This window comes from Poecilia latipinna, unplaced genomic scaffold, assembly GCF_001443285.1.
Source record: "Poecilia latipinna isolate Pla-1442-1.1 unplaced genomic scaffold, P_latipinna-1.0 Scaffold243, whole genome shotgun sequence".
NCBI classification, from domain to species: domain Eukaryota; kingdom Metazoa; phylum Chordata; class Actinopteri; order Cyprinodontiformes; family Poeciliidae; genus Poecilia; species Poecilia latipinna.
Genome location: NW_015112859.1, coordinates 446,633 through 467,719, shown reverse-complemented (window position 1 = coordinate 467,719; position 21,087 = coordinate 446,633). Strand labels below are relative to the sequence as shown.

Genomic DNA, 21,087 nt, shown 5'->3' with positions numbered 1-21,087 from the left:
GAAAAGTGGACCTGAATGATTCAAAATGCAGAAGTTTGTGCAGAAAAAAACATTATTTTGTATAGATTAAAATAATTTGGTGTTTGCTTTTACAGCAACTGGAACAAGAAACTTATTTTTATACTTTTCCATGTTGGCCATCTTTGCACCATGATTCACTCTTTCAGAGTGAGGATAATGAGCTGCGTCTGAGTGGGGTCAGGGGCCATCAAATACAGTGAGAGGTAAAATTGACTGAAACACTTGAGTGTTTTTAAGTCAGCCTTAGTTTTTATAAATCGACAGCTATCCAGACATGATGGGGAAACTTCAGTTCTCTGAAAACTTGACCTATTTACAGGATCTGTGTTTCCTTGGGGCTGCTGTGTCCGGCGATGTGACCGATAAACGTTTTACCCAGGATGCCGCTCTGTCAGGTGACACAGTTATTCGTGTCAGGTCAAGGAAAAATTTTTTGGTTTTGTCCCGCTCTAATGCCCCATTTTGGAAACATGCTCTGATTTATGCTTAATGGTAAGAAGCGATGGATTTATTTCCAGAGGGAACTGGCTGCTGTCCCAGGACATTTCCGAAACCTGATTGGTTTATATGTCATTTTATTATCCAGATTTTAAAGTATTTCCTCCACTTTTGGGTTACAGTGACAAGACTATGTATTTTACTAGGTATTTAATGTGATTAACCATCACAAAATAGTGAATAAAAGTGAGCAGAAAGGGCAAAAAGACTCATTAAAGTTTAAAAATAGAGCAATTTTGTTTAGAGGCTTCATAATCCATTTAATTTAAGATTTCTATTGTGTGTGGTTCTTATTTCCATTTTATTGTTTTTTGTAGGGTTTTATTGTGAATATTTAGAATATCTTTCAGTTAAATTAAAGTTTATTGGTCTAAGAGGGAAAAGTTGCATTATTATGCCATTGTTGATATTTTGCTTGAAAATGGTCAACATTATCAATTATTGCAATAATTATTGGGAGAATTCACTGTCATCCAAAATTCAGTATTGTAACAAGCCTAGGTTCTACGAAGACTTATTTTTCTAAAATCCTGGTTAAAGTTTCAGTGAAAAGTTTCAATACAATCCTTATAGACTTGAAGTTTTTCCTTTTGAGACCAAGTGTAAAGTGACAATAGATTGGATTTGTTAGGGATTTCTCTTAAGCTAATAAGATAAATCCTAAATATCTGCACCACATATTGTTATATAATTTATTATGAGCAGCGAATTGTAGGCAAAATGTGTCATATTTCCTGTCATGTCCTGGTTATACCTGCAGAATAATGAATGCAGAGGAGTCTCTGGCTTTAATGAAGGGATAGTGTTGGAGTAATGAGGCGGCCTGCGCTGACACAGCCTGAACTGTTGTGCTGAATGACTTTTAGCAATTTCTTCTGAGTCAGTTTACTTCATCCAGGAACTGTGTGGCCACTTCAGAGGTCTATCTTCCTGTAATCACTAGAAAAATTGTATTGCACTTTACTGTAAGACAAAAAATACACAGAACTCACAGTGTTTGAATATATGGAAAAATAAAATTCAGGTTGTTTTTATGCTACGCAGAATTCAGTACACAATTGCAAAACCTTTGTTTGCTTAAAGTTTGTTTTAACCAATCCCGCTGTATTTTTGCACAACTTGTGATCAAAATAACTATTTATTGCTAGTTTGACTGCATAGCTGTGACTTAATGGTACAGCATTTATTTCCCCAAAACACAAATATTGTTCTTGAAAAATATTACCATTTGAAATGGGTTTCTTCAGGATGCCACATACTGTACTTAAAAAAATTATAATAATTTATATTATTAAACTGAACATAGTAGCTGCATTTAATCAGCTACTGTTTTTTAATCTTAAAAAATAGTGTCAGTATACTTTATTTTTGTTGGTCTAGAAGCCATGGTTCATCTTTGCTTTGCACTCCACTTGCTTACCAAGATGGCGCTGATCCAGTTCAGACTTGTGGAAATTATGTATAGGGTGTCAAGTAGCATTGAGTCATGGTATTTCTATGTCCCAAGCTGCATTTTCTTTAGAATATTTTAGATAAACTACAAAAACATCTAAATTATTTGAATTTTCTACAAATAATTTTGAGTTACCTTCCGATTCCTCATATGCGATGGCTCCTGTGTGATTCCACTTACTTTAATTTCAGTGTGCAAATATTAATTAGACACAACTAGATGGGAATTGTAATGAAACAGGGAACATATTGTCCTTCTGCTGTCGAACAATAAACAGATTTGGATGTTTTTATCTCTTCTCCATCTCCAAAACCTCTCCAATCTTCCTCGGTGCCCATAATAGAGTATTCATTATTGTAGACAGCCCAGTAAATGTCATCTGGTCCAGCCGCACCGCGCACGTCCATGCGTAACTGAATATAACTTATTCATTTTCATAAGTCATTGCCAGTTAATTATAAATGATGCCGGATGCTCTCCCAAGAAGGCCCTGCTGCATGCTGGGATATCTTCTCCCCAAGCTCGCCTGCATCTGATGTGTTTCTGCGGGTTTTGCACAAGAACGTTAATGGAAGTTTGCGTTGTTCTGATTGTGGCTTCAACAATCTCTGCAGGGTCACAGACAACAGATGCTGGATTGTTAATACTCTCACCGCTGTGTTTTTGTTTCTCGTTGGGTTATTTTTGCTTACAGTCATGACCCTGTATGTTTTTCTCACTGGTGCTAGCAGTCAGTTAATGGAGCTGTCTACAAGAATCACAGACCTGGAGACTCTGTAAAGTGAATGATGAATTATCTCAGATTAACTCGCTCAGAAACAGAAAGAAAAGTCATTTTATGGTGCAGAAAGCCCATAAGAGATCAACACAACAGAACAAGTGCAGAGTTGATGATTTATAGGTTTTGGTAAACTAAAAATAATTTTCTATCATAACTTTATCAGGATAACAGCTAGGTTAATTAGATTAAATTGCAATTGATCAGAGCTGGGTAGTATTTAGTTACATTTACTTGAGTTTAATATTTGAAAAAAATAACTTGAGTATTTTTACTACACTGTTCTTTTTACTTTTACTTGAGTAATTTTATTAAGTATTTCTAGTCTTACTGGAGTAAAATGTCTGTATTTTCTACCCACTGAATGAAAAATAAACATGTTTTAACCAAAAATTCACCAGACACAGACACACACCTTCAGTTTTTGGTAAAGTTTCATTAGTTTTTTATTTAAAAAAAAAAATTTGGAAAAATGTATTTTGCCTGATTGTGTTATTTGTTGTTACTTGGTCTTTAAAATACCAACATTTCCACTTAACTTTACATTAAGTTCTGAGTATTTTTTTTTTTTTTGGATGGCTACTTTTTACTTTTACTTGAGTAAAAATGTGTTGAAGTAGTGCTTCTCTTACTTGAGTACTGTTTTGAGATTCTCTGCCCACCTCTTAACTAATTAACTTAACTGAATAACTAATAACGACCATATTTCATTTTAGTGTTGTAGTTTGCCCGCCATCCAACAGAGGGCGCCGCTGTTCATCCTGAAGCGGAGCCGTTACAGAAACAAAGATGGCGGCGGCGCCACTTCAGACTGGGAAAGAAAAATCTTTCAGGCAGAGTCTGGTGTGGGATGATACATACGCTTTAAGCGGTTCTGTTTTCAAATATAAACACTCGATAAACTGCTTAAGTTTTCACTTTAATAGCGCTGATTAAGCGGAGGTGCTTCATGGCGGAGCAGTGTCAATATCTCAACAAAAATGACTGATTTGCTACGAAGGTGAGGGTAAAGCGGTTAAGACAACGCAGAGAAGTTCAAATTAATATTAATTAAAAATAAACCACAGACGGTACTAATGCATGAACATTTTTCTGTTCATGGGAAGTATGTCACTTCTCATGAACAGAAGAAAATATTTTCGACCTTTTCTTCTATTCAACAACCTAATAATCACTGAACGGTTTAGCACCACAATACCTTAAAGATCTGTTATTGCTGTACCAACCGTCTAGACCCCTCAGGTCTTCTGGTTCTGCTCTGTATCCCCACAACCAGAACCAAACGAGGAGAAGCAGCATTCAGCTTCTATGCACCACAGATTTGGAACAAACTTCCAGAAAACTGTAAAACAGCTGAAACACTGGGTGCCTTTAAACCTCAACTTAAAACCCACCTGTTTAGAGTTGCTTATGGCTAAATTAGGGGTAGAGAGCATGACAGCAAAATGTCTTCGATGTTTTTAATGTTTTTATCTGTACTTTTTATCTATTTATGTAAAAGTTGCGAGTGATTGAGGGTCATTGCGCGCACAGAAAAACCCTGTAAATTCTAGACTGTAACAGGTAAAAATAGTGCACAAAAATCCGTGTAGGACGACGAAGTCCTAGCGCAAAAATTCGTGATGGGTGGACGGAGCCTGGTGCTGCAAGGTTGGAGACCTGGTCCTGTTAGGCGACGGGCCTGGATAATACCCGTGTTAAACGGACGGCGGAGTCCAGCGACGACAGGCGCTTAAATTCCGTAACAAAAGTATGTTTTTATCTTTTTCTTTTATTTCCAAAATCTTTCTCTTTCTTACTGTTTATTCAATGTCACATGCTGTTTTTATTTTGTTTTTTAATTATGTAAAGCACCTTGAAATGCCTTGCTGCTGAAATGTGCTATACAAATAAAATTTGATTGATTTATTGATTGATAATATGTTCCTGTCTGCGTTTTTAACATGACGTGAGAAAACCACAATTTTCTGTTTATTTAGTCAGTATTTAATATAGCTAACACAAATGTATATACTTTTTATTATCTATTTTTCTTAATTCAGCATATGATCGATAAGAATTAAAATGACTCACCTTTCATGAGTCGATAACTTGCATCTTTAATAACAGCTGATCCTTTACAAAGTTGCCAGTTCTTGCATTGATTTTTCTTTCAGTCTGTATAAACCACCTGAAATCTTATCAAAATAACACAGAATAACATCTGAATCATCTATACTAGCAGATCCTTTATGGATTCATTTTTGCAATGATTTTTAGCTCCGTTTCAGATCCTTTTATGTTGTTTTCTTCATGCCTCAGCCTGTGTAGATTGACTCCCTAAAAGCTGTCGCTGTAAGAGCAGCTGCATTAGCAGGCAGCTCAGAGAAATGAATGCATTTGATGTTAGAGGAAAAGTTAAGGCACAAACATGCTGTGCTTTTTTCTTCAGACCATTTTTTTCTTCAACAGCAGTTGGTAATCAGAGGTTTGGCCGTTTGATTATTTGTACCGGTAATATTTTTTTAAAGCGTCAATTCAAACTTTCACTGTGAATATACTAGTTATGTGTTTAACTGATTCATATGGAATCAGCAAAAAGCAAAGGCAGCAGTGGAATGGATGGATGGATAATCGGACGGGGATGGATGAATAAATTAAAGAATAAGTAGATGGATGAATAGATAGATGGAAGGATGCATGAATGGATAGATAACTGGATGAATGGATGGATAAATTAAAGGATAGGTAAATTGATGGATAAGCGGATGGAAAGATGGATACATTAATGGACTGATGAATGGTGGAGAGATGAATTAGTGGATGGATATGCATGTAAACGTTTGGGTGGATAGATTTGTAAAAAGATGAATGAATGGATTTACAACATGGGAAAAATCTAAACATTTAATATATTTCCAACCTGTTTTCTTCTTTTTATTTTTATTCAGATGTGAAAAACAGTAACGGCTAATATTGGAAATGTATTTGATCTGAAGAGTATTTTACCCCTTTATTTTATTGTGTGACAAAATGTTTTACAACATTTCATCACATCAATAATACCCCAGCTTACAGTACATACAAGGAGAAACTCTCCATTTTAATCTGGGATTTTCTGAATATTTCCTGGAATAAAAGATAACAAAAGTTTAAAATAACATTTAGTTTTTCGTATCTTTCATGTCTGACCCCCAACAGTGTTTAACAAATACTTGAGTTTCTACTTTTCCATTTTCTGTTTTTTTCCAGACAAATTCAACGCCTATGTCACCTTAAAGGTCCAGAATGTGAAGAGCACAACCATCACAGTCCGTGGAGATCAGCCATGCTGGGAGCAGGACTTCATGTTGTAAGTAACATACTTTAATATTTACAAAAGTATTTAAACCACTTGAACCTTTCTGCTTTTGCCACATTATAACCACAAACTTCTGCGGTTTTCAATTGGATTTCATGTGACAGACAAACATGAAGGAGGGCAGAAATGGGAAGCAGAAGATTTTTGTATTCAGCCATGCAAGGAAAACAGAGTTAAAATTTAAAAGTCCAAGAAATGCATAAAGTAGCTTTACAAAATTAAAATGTCATAAAGTAAAACAGTTATTAAATGGATAAAGAATGAAGTAAATAAATATTAAAATAAACAAGAAATAAACGCATAAACATTTTTAAAATATCAGTTTTTGATTTGTTTCACAGGGACATTTATTTCATGTGATCAAATAAATGTTTGTTCCATTTTTATTATTTCTATTGATGATAAAACAGAGTTAAAAAGATAAAAGTACATGAAATGCATAGTGTCACAAAATAAAACGGTTATTAAATGAATAAACAATGAAATAAATCTTGAAAAAAAAAACTTTTAAAAATATTTTTGTTTATTTTATAGGGACATGTATTTCATGCAACATATTTACAGATAAAGGTGTTTTTATCTTGAATTCAATGTTTTAATATATTTTGTACAGTTCTGGTTTGAATATGTTGTTTTTTTTATCAAGTTAGTCTGTATTCTCCACTTAATGATGAATTGATTACTAAATTATTTGACGATTATTTTTAAAAAATCAATTAATCACATTTAATCCAATTAGTCATTTCAGCCCTATTTAACATCTAAATTAATTTATTTCAGTTTGGATCGTCGCTTTGCTTTATTTTTCTGGCGTTCTTTTGCAAAGTGTTGTCACTAACGGCTTGTTTGCCCCCAAACCTCTGGGATGTATCAAGACAAATGCAGAGAGAAATTGGTGCCTCAGACGCTGTGGCAGCCTGCAGATGAATGCAGGCCAGGTTGCCATTGCAAGCTGACTTGTTATCTGGTCTAAATGGGCCTCTGTGGCATTGAAAGTGGTGCACAGCAGCGGCCGGTGGGACTTCGGTCTGGCTGGCTGACACGGCCTCCTAAATGAGAATTTGGGCAGAAGCAGGTTGGATGGATGGAAAGTGAAATTACCTGCCAGATAAGTGGATGAGCCAGTTAGAAATCTAATGAATTGTCCAGCCCATCCTGATTCCAGAGGGCATGGAGGTAAAGATGCACCTGATTTAGAAATCTGCTGGGTCTTTTTACGCTTCCTGCTCTGTTGTAAGTGGTGATGTTGGAATCAATGTGTGAGGAGAAAATCAGCAATTTGTGTGTGGAAGTATTGTCTGATGGGCAAAACATCCTTGTTGGGTCGTTTGAATGGCATCTCATAATTAGTTTTTTTAACTCGTCCTGCATCTGGCAGCTGTGCAGAGAAACACTGATGGCAAAATGAGGTTTAGTGCAAAAAGGCGCATCTGAAGAGCAGAAAAATCCAGATTTAATTTGGAAAATCTCATGATAAGTAATGATTGTGCCACAGCTACTAGCAGACCGGCTGCTAATTTTTCTCCAAGCCCATTGTGCCAACCGGACTGCAATATGCACAGAGAGGGGGATTTTTGACCGTTTTACTTTGAACAGTTGGTCTGCTCTCTGCTCACAGATTTTTTTATTTCAGTGTTTAGAGTACGGAAGACGATCAGGGCCACTGGGGGAAAAAAAGAATTATTTAATCTTTAATAGAATTATGACTTTTTTCTCAGGACTATGACATTAATCGACTGAGATCAAAAGTCAGAGTTCTACGATTAAAGTCAAAATTCTGAGAAAAAGGTCGGAATTCCACAAGAATTATGAGAAAATGTATTTTTTCTCAAAAAAGTCAGCATTCTACAATTAAAGACAAAATTCTGCGAAAAAAGTCACAATTCTACGATTAACATGTGTATTGCAAAACAATAAAGGGTTAGTGCTGATGCTCATGAGTAATTCTTTAAATCATACTAGATTAAATTCAGTGACGCTGCAGACTGAATTAGATCTTACTCCACAGAGCCGCAAAATCAATTCCCAATCTGGCCGCTGCCTGCAGTGTAGTGCAGTACATCACGCAGCAGTTCATTCATTTTAAAGCTATTATCGGTTCTGTGTTTTCTGCAGTGAACCTCAGTGCTTCAGTGATTCTCCTAGCAGCAGGAAATGATGCTAAACAGCTTAAAAAATAACCTGATGTACAATACAGCTGCAGATTCCAGTTAAACTGATATTTCTATACCGAGCATTTAGATGACATGCTAGGCTAATGTTAGCATTTTTACTTTGCTTTAATATGACTCTTTGATTGTCAATGAGTCAAAATCTTACCAAGTATTTTTGGTCTAGTTTTAGTTCAAATGTTTTTGTACATAAACAAACCAATAGACAACAAGATGTATGAGGATGTTTTAATTAAGTAATTCCTTAATATTGGTGAAAAAGTTATTTTTCTATTGACATATTTTTTCACTTAACACGGGAAAAATGTCTGGTTATAAGTGAAATAATGGTACTTGTACCTTGTTATCAATATTAAGGAATTATTGGCTCAAAACAAGCTCTAATGTCTTGCTGAAAAGTTACTTAAAAGCTAATTTTGTCTCATTTCAAGCATGCTAAGATATTTGCACTAGAAATAGACCAAAAGTACTTGGTAAGATTTAGTTTTTTTGCAGTAAAGAATGGGCTGGTCTAAGCTCACAGATGTATGTGTTTTATTTTAATTGGAAAACAACTAAGGATACATTTATTTAGATGTTTGGGGAGAAGCTCTTCTGATTATTGATCGGTTTGTCTGATGTTTCGGGTCATCGCCTACTCTTTCCTTCAATTAAGGTCTGCTAAAGTATCAACAAATTGTGACCTTTTTCCTTCTGCCTGCATCAGCCTGTATTAAGTGTTTGAGGAGTGACTTTATCAAATTACAACAACAGGAGAGATTAACGTCTGTCTGTTGGAAACCCTTTCCTCCTCCTCCTGCCCTTCTTCATTCTGCTTCTCTGACTCTGATCTGCAAAGTTTCTTACATCTGGATGTTTAAATAAGACGAAATAGTTGGATGCTACGTATTGTTCTTCATAAATCCAATTCATGGTGTGTCGTCACGTTGTTTTGCATTCAGATTTTTTATATATTTTAATTGGAATTTATTGAATAGAGGATGGGGAAATGCAGCTGACTTTACTAGAAGTGATCATTTGAACGGATGATGTATTAGTTCTATAAAAAAGGGATTAGATTTATGCCAAAACATTTTGAGATTGTCAGAAATTTTCTTGAAAAATCTTTGAAATTTCTGAGCTTAAAAAGTTGAACATTTGCTAGTAGAAAACTCAGAAAGTTTTAGACTAATTTTAGAAATTTTCTAGAAACAAAGTTGGAAATTTCTGAGTTTGAAAAGTCAAATATTTGCTAGTAGAAATTTTAAGAATAATCTCAGAACTTAAAAAAAAAACTTGTAAATTTCAGTTTGAAATGTCAAAAGTTTCCAACTTTAAATGTCCATTTCTTGAAAATTTCTGACATGAATTTAAAAATGTGAGTTTTTGCCAGAAATCTGAGACCAGGCCTGTCACAATAACAAATTTTGCTGGACGATATATTGTCAGTAACAATATATCTTTGACAAAGACAATATATAATCTGGGACAATAAGTGATAATATTGTTGTCATTGAGACGATTTTCAATTAACATATTGATAATAACACAGGTTTGCTCTCTCAACAACCAAAAAACGTTCATTTTGTAAAGAACACCAAACACTCAAAGTGTCAAAACAGAAACAACAAAACCATAAATAAGATGGAATGTTTTGTCTCTGTGATCAAAATTGTCCTTTGAAAAATATTAATCATCAGAACTGAAATGATCAATCTCATTTTAACTGATTAGGTACTGTTAAACATCTTCCAGGAAATGGGTAAAAGTATTGATAAATTTACATGTGGGCATTAAAAACCCATCTCATGCATAAACCTAACTGCAGCCTTTCAACTTAAAGAGGACTATCGACTTCAGCTTTGGCTTGTGTGAGTGCACAACCGCTTCCTTAAAACCACTTTCATCTGGGAGGAATGAAAATCATTTTGTTGTAGATATTATTGATTTAATTAAGAATACCGATAGGGTCAGTTAACACAGTGACGCAGGGTTGGGTGTTGAGTATGGACTCTAAGATTTAAACAGACAGAAGTGCTGAAACATTGATGATCATGTCAAAATCAAACCAACTCAACAAGACTGATGGCATATAGAAGAGCATTGCCAAGAAGAAAATGCTGTTTTCTCGTTCCTGATCCTGAAACGGCCGTGTGTGTTTGTGCAAAGCTTTCCCAGCAGGAACATGTTTGAATTTCACCGCTGATTTCACAGATCTCCCGTCTGTCTGCTCTCAGTCTCGGCTCAAACACACACAGTGTCCTTCTGGGTGTTTAAAAATGCACCGATTCTGACAGTTTTCACCAGAGACGCAACTCAGGAACGTCATTCAGACACCAGATATGTTTTTAATCATAAAACTGCATAATCCCATAGATTAAACTGAGCCAGTAATAAAAACTGTATTCTTTCTTTCAATTTCCATCCCTTTAAACCAACAGACTGTCATCTTATGTAATATGAGATTAAAGCAGCTCACCTTGACCAAAATGTCATTTTTATCTGCTAATAAATCATATTTTTGACTCATTTAAGATTCAGATTTAGCTGAGAAATTGTAAAATTAAAGGTACAACATGTCACTTTTATAAAATGATTTTTTAAAATAATTGTTAAAACTATGACTAAACTTTAAACTGCTGCTGCGCAAGTTACTGACATGCATTAATATGCCATTATCAGTACATTACTTGAAAATGGTCTCAAAAAAATTATCATTAATCGCAATAATTATTGGAACAATTTATTGTCATCCAAAAGTCAATATCATTCAGAGTTTTTCTAAAACAAGTAATCAGCAAAATTTCTTATTGTGACAAGCCTAACTTAAGCCCCATTTAGTCTGCTTTGATCAAACTCCAGTTTGTTTGTCAGTTTGTTATACAACACAGGGCATTCTGGGTAAAAGCAACCAAAACAAACGCACAAGTCTAGCGCTAGCGGCAGAAATGGCTTTTGATGTTTTCCAAAGACGAGAGAAGTCCTACAAGTACTAAAATCTGATGCTACTTCATTTTTGTTAACATTTTATGAAAAAATAAGTTCTGTTTTCTTTAGAGGTGTTCGAGTCGTTTCCTTCTGTAATTCTTGGTGCAGCGCCACCACAGGTGAGGAGGGGAACAGGTTTTTGAATTAGTTTGACTGAATGTGAAATCGAACTGCAGCAGCTGAAAATGTAAAAATTTATTGCAACTTTGGTCTCCAAATGAACCGAGTCATCAGATATTTTATGACTTTTGTCCCCCATAAGGCCAGAAAATCTCCTTAATTGGCAACTTAAACAAGTATATACACAACTTAGCTTCTCCCACCCACTGTCTCTCCATCATCTGAGCTGCTGAGCGTCATCAGAGATGATTGACAGGCAAACCGAGGCGACATGAATGTGAATGAGGATGTGAATATGAATATGCAGATGAGCAGGGGAGACAGTTGGCTTCTGTTTCTCTTTAGAGAAAATGACAGCTGTCATTTTGGCACTTATTGTTTCTGCACAAAAACTGGTGAACCTCGTGACCTTAAGGGGGAAGAAGATTTGTGCCGGACTGAAGAATAAAAATAAATCCCATCTTAGACCAGATGTATGCTTTCTTTTGATTGGTTGTGATTTTAACATGAGCTTCACTACATTTAGCTAATATTGAAAATGGTCCTTTCATGTGTTTATATATAAAATCCAAAGTTGCAGGTTAAAAGCAGTTTGTCGTGTTTTGTGTTATGTTAGGTACGGTGGCTGACGGGGCAAAAAGCGCTGCAAACATATTAATGATGCAAACTCCAAAACACAATAAATAAGTGCTACAGAAAAACGCTACAAATAACAAAAAGTTTAAATATGAAACACTAATACCAAAAAACAAAAGTCCTCCAGACCACTAGGGGCAGTCAACTAGCAAATCTGTGAGATCAGACCCTTAATAAAGACAGGATGTCCAAACGGAAGACAGAATTTATGTTATGCTTATTTTCTTTTTACACATTTTATAACAGCAGCATATTTATGTTACCTGCTCCATACTCCCCCTAGTGTTCTGGAGGACTTTCGTTTTGTGGAGCGAATTAGCAATGTTTTGTACTTGCAGTTGTTTTTGCAACGTTTTCCCTTTGCTCCTTTTTTATTTGCAGTATTTTTCTTGTTTGCAGAGTTTTACTGATCCATTTATTTTTTCTTTTTGTCTGTTTTGAGGTTCATGTTTATTCCCGTGTTTGCAGCAGGTTTCGACGTTTGCTGCTCCTGTCGACCATTCGTTCAAATGAACACCTTAAGAAATATTTTTACTTTGACTATTTTAATAAGAGCAAAACATTTATTTGCCGTATTCCTCAGCACTTTTCCTTAGGTACCTTTAAAAGCATCCGATCTGCTGATCTGAGAGTACAAGTTGGAATATGATGGTGAAACAGTTCAGAACATAAAACGGAGCCAAATTATTTATGCATTTCAAAACAAATCTAAAATCACCTAGTACAACGCTCAGGTACTACTGGTAGGTTGTTTATACTGTGTTTGTAGTGATAAAAGTATAAGCTTGACTCCTTTAAATGATTGTAGTTGTGACCAAGTGTAAAGACTGTTTGCTGTATTTTGTGTTTGCTCATTTCCACAGCGAGATCAGCAATCTGGACTCGGGTCTGGTGGTGGAGCTGTGGAACAAAGGTTTGATCTGGGACACTATGATCGGCACAGCACTGATCCCGCTGGACACCATCCATCAGTCTGATGAGGTAACCGTTTATTTAATTAGCAATTAACACATTATTCTCACAATTTATTGATTAATTGGGTAAACGAAATGGCACATTCTCCCATTTTTTTCATTTAAATGAGATTTTATTTACACATTTCTTTAGTGAACGTTTGATAATTTTTAACAAAATGCGTCTTGAAGTAAATTTTTCTGCCATAAACATGTTAAATTTCAGCCCTTTCAGCTTGATTAGTGCAGTGTAGGGCTGATTGTTGATTAGTTTTTGGATTAACTGATTAATAATTGGGTAAAAAGGTAATTAAAACATTTTTAAAATATATTTTTGCATAAACTGCCAGTTGAGGAGTTTTGGGTAAAATATATTACCAAAAATAAATGTGTTTTTTTTTATCTTAAAAAATGTCTTTTTAATCTTAAAAAACAACAACCTTATTTTGCATATGTAAAAACATATACATATATAATTTTGATATATAATTAAAAAACGATTAATCTGATTAATCATTTCAGTTCGAGTTTTATCATTTTACTGTACAGAGAGAAATCTGAAAGTTATTTATTTGTTTTCGACATTAAGTAAAATTTCATAACATTCTCCTCAATAAACAAAAATAAAGCTCTTTAGATCGATGGCCAACAATAACATTCAAGCATCGCAAAGGATATTTCTGGCCTTTAACTGTTCTTTCCAGTTGAGACTTTAAATTTAAAATACATAGAAAACTGACATTTCTGACAGAGTCTAGTATTTGTTACTATTAGGGAAGGTTTCAGAAGAAAACAAATAAATTCAGTAAATTACTGGGAGGAGTGAGTCTTTCACTGCCTTGTTTTGAACCACGTTAACATCACTGATGATCAGCAGGAAGAGAGAGACCCATTATAAGGATCAATAACTGTATTGATGCACAGATAGGAACCTGATTGCTGCTTTAAGACGAACCTAAAGAAATGCAAATGAGTGTCTTGGTAGTTTCCATCTGTTTTTCTGAGAGTTTCCTGTTCTCCAGGAGGGACCAGGAAGTTGGACGGCTTTGGACTCGGAGGTGTTGATGAAGGAGGATCAGATCTGCGGCACCACAAACCCAACGCCTCACCAAGTGCTGCTGGACACTCGCTTTGAGCTTCCTTTTGGAGTGTATCACGTCGGGCTGAAGCGATTAACCACGATTAATCATGACATGATTAATCGATTATTCAACTAATCATCAACTAACTTAGTAATCGATTAATCATTATAAACACTCAATAAAAAACCCCAAAAAAGAACACTCAGAGCAGTAATTAAGCCCAAACTGTAAAAAAATAAATATACATTTTGTCTGTAAACATATTCTACCCAAGACTCCTAAAGTGACATAATTTTAGGTTCAAATTCTGTAAAAAAAATCTCCTTCTAAGACTCCAATTATTAATCGTTTAATCCAAAAAATAATCAACAGATCATTTCTATACAGTATTGATGTTAAATCAAGCAGAAAGGCCTGAGATATTAACATATTGATGTTGGAAGTATTATTTGTTTTAGTTACATATGCATCAAATTACCAGGCTAGGAATGATATGTAAATAGGTTATAAAATGTTTTCTTGTTTAAAAATGGAAATTGTTTATTTTCAAATTTTAATATAGTTCTAATATTTTATAAAATAAGCTTAAATGAAAATCTGTTTATGAAAATTTGTTGTCCGGTTACGCGATTATCCATCAGAATAAACGATTATGAAAATAGTTGCAGCTCTAGCAGCATAACGGACAGAAAGCGGTACTCCTCTTGCATGTTTATTGATGCTTTTATTTAAGACATTTTAGAGAACATAAGTGTTAAAAATACAATGAAATACTGCCCATGGATCACAGTAGTCACTGACACCATCCCAGTGATCTCCTTATTGTTTAGATATTTGGCACATTAGTGGTGCCAGAAAACATTTTAAAAAGTTACAATGTGTTTTTTTTTATTCAGACTGGTAATAAAGAGGATTGTGGGGCAGCTGCACTGCTTGATTTGTCCAATTATTTTTCATTCTTAAGAGAGGAATTGAGTTCAAATTCAGTGATGTAAAACTCAAGAGAGAACATGCTTTTTGCAAATTGAAGTAATCAAATCACCAGGACAAATTCAACAAACCACTAAACTGAAAGATTTACTGTCTTTACTTTATCATAATTACTAAGCTAAAGTTACTATAAATCCTTCTTTAGCTGCTCACAGCTGCCTGCTCTGTTTTACTCACTTCACTTCCTGTTAAATGGTGGAACATGTGGAACTACCATTAGGCTGCATTAAGTTTTTATGATGGGTTACACTCTGTTAATCTTTCACAACCTTTTCATTTTTATTTCCTGCTCTCCTTTTTTTCCCAGCTATCCATATTAAACTCTTCCTGCTCTGGGATCTTGTTTTATTTTTCTTTTACATGTTGAAACCAGATATTTACATACTCTGAATATAATTTTTTTTTCTCTGTCTGAAGTTAAATCTGACCAAACGTCTCTTGTTTTAGCTTGGTTAGATTTCCCAGATAGACACAGGACACAGGTTGAGGATTTCTGTTTGCTCAGAAAAAGCCGTTTTTAGACCATTAAACCAAACACAAGAGCCTGCTGCAGAAACATGGGGAGAGTAAGGGAAAACGTGTCTATCGGTTCATCTTTAGTTCATGTAAAGTTGTGTTGCATCTTGTTCGTGTTGATGCTGGAGACTACAGCCGGACATTGTAAACTTCACTTAATTATTCTCCTGTTTAAAACCTGCATTGGCTTTAGGGAAACCCTGAGCTGCTGCTGGTTAATTTGATTCTGAGGCCTGGAAAGAAAAGTTCCCATTTATCAGCCATGAAAAATGCATGACTTTAAGGTTTGAACACGTTGAGGTGAGAGAGTCCAGAGCAGAGAGAGAGCAGAGATCAGGGTGGAGCTCCAGCCTCCATGGTCTTTCATTTCTTTCTCCACTTTGGCTGACTTAACTTCTGATTTTTCCAGGATTATCTGCTTTATTTTCTCATTTTGTTTCTCCACTCATCACTTGACATATCCCTCCTTCCCATGCCTGCCTGCGGGTCTTTCTTCTTAACTTTGTTGCTTTCCTCCATCTCCTTGGACCAGATATCCCAGAAGACGAGGCGGAGTACTGGACCAGCAAGCTGGAGCGGATCAACACCATGCAGATCCACGACGAGGTCGGTTCAATGACTGTTCACTGATGGTAATCTGAAAAAAGGCCAAAACCACTTTCTGTACCTTATCTTTTTATTTGAAGTGCATTTGAAGTTTTGTATGCATTAGAGTAAATCTGCAGGTTTCAAAGATCGAACATGAAGCATAATGCATCTTTTATCTACAGTTGTGGTCAAAAGTGTACATACACTTGTAAAAAATCATAATNTCTAATCACAATATATATACACAATATATATTGTGTATATATATTTGAATTTCGAAAAAATGCTTAAAATGGGATGTAGCTACATTTAAGTTGATATTGCGCAGTTTATTTATTTATTTTTTTCTTTTCCTCACTTTGCTTGAGTATTTGAGTTAATTTATTTTATTTTTCTTGATATTTTGAAAGTGAACTTTGATTTCAACTTTTCAACTTTAACTTTAAATTGATTAGTTTGAAGTATGAATGTTCTTTTTGTTTTACTTTATTTAAATTATGGCTAATTTAACCTGATTGAAATATTTAATTAAGAATTTAATAATTGCATTTGCATTTAATATTTTTTGCATTTGTATGTTTGTCCCTGATTGCTTTGATAAAACATTAAATGGGTTTTCTGGCCTTTTAGGTTGTTTTTTTTTTATTCCTGATGGATCAGATCCTCTTCTGAATCCAAGGATGGCGAGCTAGGAATAAGGACAAGAACTTTATGATCTTGGAATTGATTTATTTTGAGTTAATTTGTCTCTCATTGTGCATTTGTAATTGCCTGTTGTTTTTATTCAAATCACTAATATATTCACCAAAACTAAAACTACTCAATCCTGTCTTCATTCTTACCTCAGGCTCCTTAAAATAACCATCTTCTGATGCTGCTCTTGTAGCCGCAGTTAGCTGCATAGCCCATAACTGTTTCAGAAACATGTCACACGGTATAACACCGTGTTTCCTTCGAACAGGAAGCATAATAAAAGAACAGCATGCAGCATACATGATCACTGAATTTAGCTCTAAGGATTATTTCTGTTTAACTCACTGATCAATTAACCAAACTCTACTTTTCAATACTTGATAAGAAAATAAGTCTTACCTAAGGTGAAACACTGAGTCTATTAAGAACAAATCAAAATGCATTTTGATTATTATTTTATTAAGAAATTAAGCAAAGAATATGAACAATGATTGCCCTGGCTAGTCCAGGGAAGTGAAGAAAAGATGAAGGTACATCGCTTTTAATATTCACCAGCCCTCTTACAAAGATGGGAGCAAAAGGGAGTATCTCACCAGTTTCAGTTTACTTCACAACTCTGGTATTTGCACCTGCAGACTGTGACCCTGGATGATTCAAACCCAGTTCAGAAATACCCTTTATTTTGTGTTTCCAGTGAGCTGCCTCCAACATGAAAGGTGCTTTATAGCTAAAATTGCTTGCTTGCTTGATTGATTGAAATAAAACATATGCCAAACAAAAGTTTGACATAACACACTGAAAAAGCCTACTTCATGTTGCTAGACAGAATCTTCTTAAGAAATGTCTTCATCCTACATGTTGCTGATAATCAGATCAGTTTTCAACTGAACTCAGCTCTCCTATATTATTTTGGAATGGGGTCTAACTTGAAAATGGGTTTATTTTCTCAGTGACATTTATCCTGTCAGTTAAGGTCAACTAAAGTAAAATTGTTTTTATTTGGTCATTTTGAATTCATCATTTAATTTTCAACCTTTTTCAGTGAGCTAAAAATGGAAGTAAGCTGTATGTAGTCATATTCAGAGATTTTGTATGCTGCTTGTTTCTGTTCAAAGTAACAAACTAACACTTGATATTTTATGTTGTTTTGCACATGATTCTAATTTCTCTGGAACTTTTGAAATGTTGTGTGATCTATGTACATTAAAACATTCTGCATCACCAGGTGTGGCTGCTGATCAGGTAAATGCAGTTATGTAAAGAATTTAGTCCTTGTCATGTCCTCAAGTGAACCAACTACAACTTCTAACAAATAAAATATGTAACAAATAACACAATTTCAATATTTTAATGAAAGCAGAAGGAGGATTATGAACAATTTTTCAAATTGTAGATGGTCCTAAGCCTGGTCACATTGCTTTCTGTGGCAACAGTAGTTATTGGTGTCATTGGCAACTATGACAAACCTAAATGTTCACGCAAAGCACACCTAAGCTTCGCAACTGAGTTTATTTTCAAAGCCAAGTCACAACAAGCTAATCTATGACTCCTCAAAGAAGTCCACAAATCAATCCAAATCCCTCCATGTCAGGTTAGGAAGAAAGTTGTAGAGAAATATAAATCAGGTTTAGATTATGAAACCATATCCCAGGCTTTGAACTTCTCACCCCGTTTCAGACATTAATTGCTCTGGAGCATCTAAATTAAATTGCAGAATTTCCTCCTTACCATGTATCCTGCTAAAACCTGGGGAAAATCCATCCAGAAGTTGCTGGATATCAGAGGTCTGAAGTCTGACATGATCGGACTGTAAACCACATATATCCACAGCAAGGAGAATTAGGATTACAATTTCATTTCTGGTTGCGAACAGAGTTAGCATGTAGATGTAGGTTGTTTAGTCAGATGGGAACAAAATGTAGCTTTTTGACAGTGACAAACCTCTAGTGCTACACTTAAAGCTGAACAGTCAGTCCCCACTGTGAAACATAGTGGCATCATCATGCAGTGGGAATGTTTGTCTTCAGCATGGACAGGACACTGTATTGCAACTGATAGATGAATGGAGCTAAATATCAAACATTCCTGACCAAAAGAATATAGCAAGAACAACAATGCAATGGTTTTTGATAAAAACATGTTTGTTTTTTTTCAGCAGATTTTCTTCAGATTGAACAGAAGTTTTTTCAAAAGTGGATAAATATATGAAAAGTTCCAAATATCTGGTAGTTTTATGCATAAGCTATCAGCAGTTTGCTTGAAACCTGGAGGTGAAAGAGGATTCTATTTTTTTAGCATCACAGTGAGTCTAAAGGCTCCTTAAAGTCAACAAAACAATTGAGTCCAGTACTATATCAGACAGGAAACCTGCAGATATGACTCAACATGGCTGTGGACAAGTGGTGTCCTCCCAATCTGATGCTTGACCTTACATCAGATTGTAAGGTCAAGCATTTGTAATGCTTGACCTTACATTTGTAAGGTCAGGCATTGCAAATATAATCAAGATGTGCATAGACTTGATCAAAGACGGTTTATTGCTGAAATTCAAATGAAAGATGGTTCAGCAAGGTATAAGTTTAAGAATGTACACACTATGGGTATGGCTATTTTTCATACTTTACTCTCTTATATATCTATATGGAATTATGTTGCGTTGAAGTTGGAAAAAGGTTAATGAGTCATCACGGTTTCCCAATTTTGTGTGACAGTTTTGATTATTTAGTAATCTGTTTGGTTTTAGTTATGTTTTGTGTAATGCGGTCAGTCATTTGCAGGCTGAAAATAAATCCTGTTGGACCACTTAAGAAAACTCAATCAATTTCGATTACAAGGTATATCTGGGACAGTGTGTCAATTTCACACCTATCTTAGGAAGATGCTCCAAGCCATTATTAATGCTCTTAATGCTAGGTCACTGGCATGCTGTTCTCGATCCAGAGCCTACAGAGGTGTCACACCCTTACTTAACTGACATGAACACTGTTGTAGTTTCCTGTGTGGTCTGGTATTACTAAAGACAAAGTATTTAAGACTACACTTTTCTACCCTTTGTTGAAGCCATTAGTCACAGTCTATTGAGTCTTTCTGAACCGTAGAAGGGTTGACAAGGTTCCTCAACATGATACTTTTTTTAACAGATTGTGACAAAAACAATTCAGTTTTTTTTCTTTTAGCCTTGGGGAATATCTGAAACTGGATTACCAAGGTTCACCTCAATGGATTGGAAGATCATACAGTTGTGGTCAAAAGTGTACATACACTTGTAAAAAATCATAATGTTATGGCTGTCTTGAGTTTCCAATAAGTTCTACAACTCTTATTTTTCTGTGATAGAGTGATCGGAACACATACATGTTTGTCACAAAAAACAGTCATAAAATTTGGTTCTTTCATAAATTTATTATGGGTCTGCTGAAAATGTCACCAATATATATCACAAGTTGATTAAAGTACAGCAGGGTTTTTATAAGTTCTCCAATGTGTTAATGAAAATGTCTTAAATTGTGCTCTGTTAGCTTCCCATTTTTTCCTCTTCATCTTCCTCACCATCGCTCTCCTCCAACAGCCGTGATTGGAGAGCTAGCCGCTGAGCCACAGCGGTAACCATGGCAGCACCTTTCCCACTGCCGTCCTCAGAGACGAGAAACTTGATGTCACAATTGGGGGCAAGGAGGTGCAATACTTTCTGGAGCTTGTCACTGTAACTGAGATATTTAGAGAGTAAACAGAGCTGCATCTTTTGGAGACGCTGACAGAGCAAAAAAAAGTCACTTATGAAATAAACAACTTTTTTCTGAACATAACATTTTATAAACACAGAAAGTCACTATGTTGAGACACATTTTAGGTAGTTAGATCAGAAAAGGATGTGGACTTATATCTCGCTCTGGAATTTATCAGTTAAACACCTGATCCACCAGTTACAGTTTAAACCAAAAGTTTACATACACTAAAGTTATGTCTTTTTAATCAATAAATCGCTGACATGGGCTGCACAGTGGTGCAGTTGGTAGCACTGTTGCCTTGCAGCAAGAACGTCCTGTGTTTGATTCCAGGCCTGAGGTCTTTCTGCATGGACTTTATGGTTCTTCATGGTTCTCTCCAAGTACTCCGGCTTCCTCCCGCAGTCCAAAAACATGACTGTTTGGTTGATTGGTCTCTCTAAATGTGTTTGTGGAAAAACTTCAGGATTTCAGAATTGTCTGACACAAACTTTAAAATAGAACATTTGACCAACCTTCTCCTCTAACTACAAATATACTGACTTAAAAAAACAAT

The 21,087-nt window shown here is 35.3% G+C and overlaps 2 protein-coding genes across 3 annotated transcripts in view; one reads left to right on the top strand and one right to left on the bottom strand.

The window, feature by feature from the left end:
* Nucleotides 1–21,087, top strand: part of LOC106947472 (uncharacterized) — a 146,982-nt gene that overhangs the window by 18,186 nt on the left and 107,709 nt on the right. The window contains exons 3-6 of the mRNA XM_015032488.1: nucleotides 5,982–6,081; nucleotides 12,848–12,965; nucleotides 13,960–14,083; nucleotides 16,058–16,131. Of these exons, the coding sequence (XP_014887974.1) occupies nucleotides 5,982–6,081; nucleotides 12,848–12,965; nucleotides 13,960–14,083; nucleotides 16,058–16,131 (416 nt within the window). The remainder of the gene's footprint in view (nucleotides 1–5,981; nucleotides 6,082–12,847; nucleotides 12,966–13,959; nucleotides 14,084–16,057; nucleotides 16,132–21,087) is intronic.
* The window catches only part of LOC106947489 (hexokinase-2-like), an 8,547-nt gene continuing 5,898 nt past the window's right edge, over nucleotides 18,439–21,087 (bottom strand). The window contains exon 3 of one of the 2 annotated variants that reach the window (XM_015032517.1): nucleotides 18,439–18,613. In XM_015032517.1, coding sequence (XP_014888003.1) covers nucleotides 18,505–18,613 — 109 coding nt within the window. In that variant the 3' untranslated portion in view covers nucleotides 18,439–18,504. Of the gene's footprint in view, nucleotides 18,614–20,242; nucleotides 20,514–21,087 lie in introns of those variants that run through there. The other variant, XM_015032516.1, reaches the window with a different exon arrangement.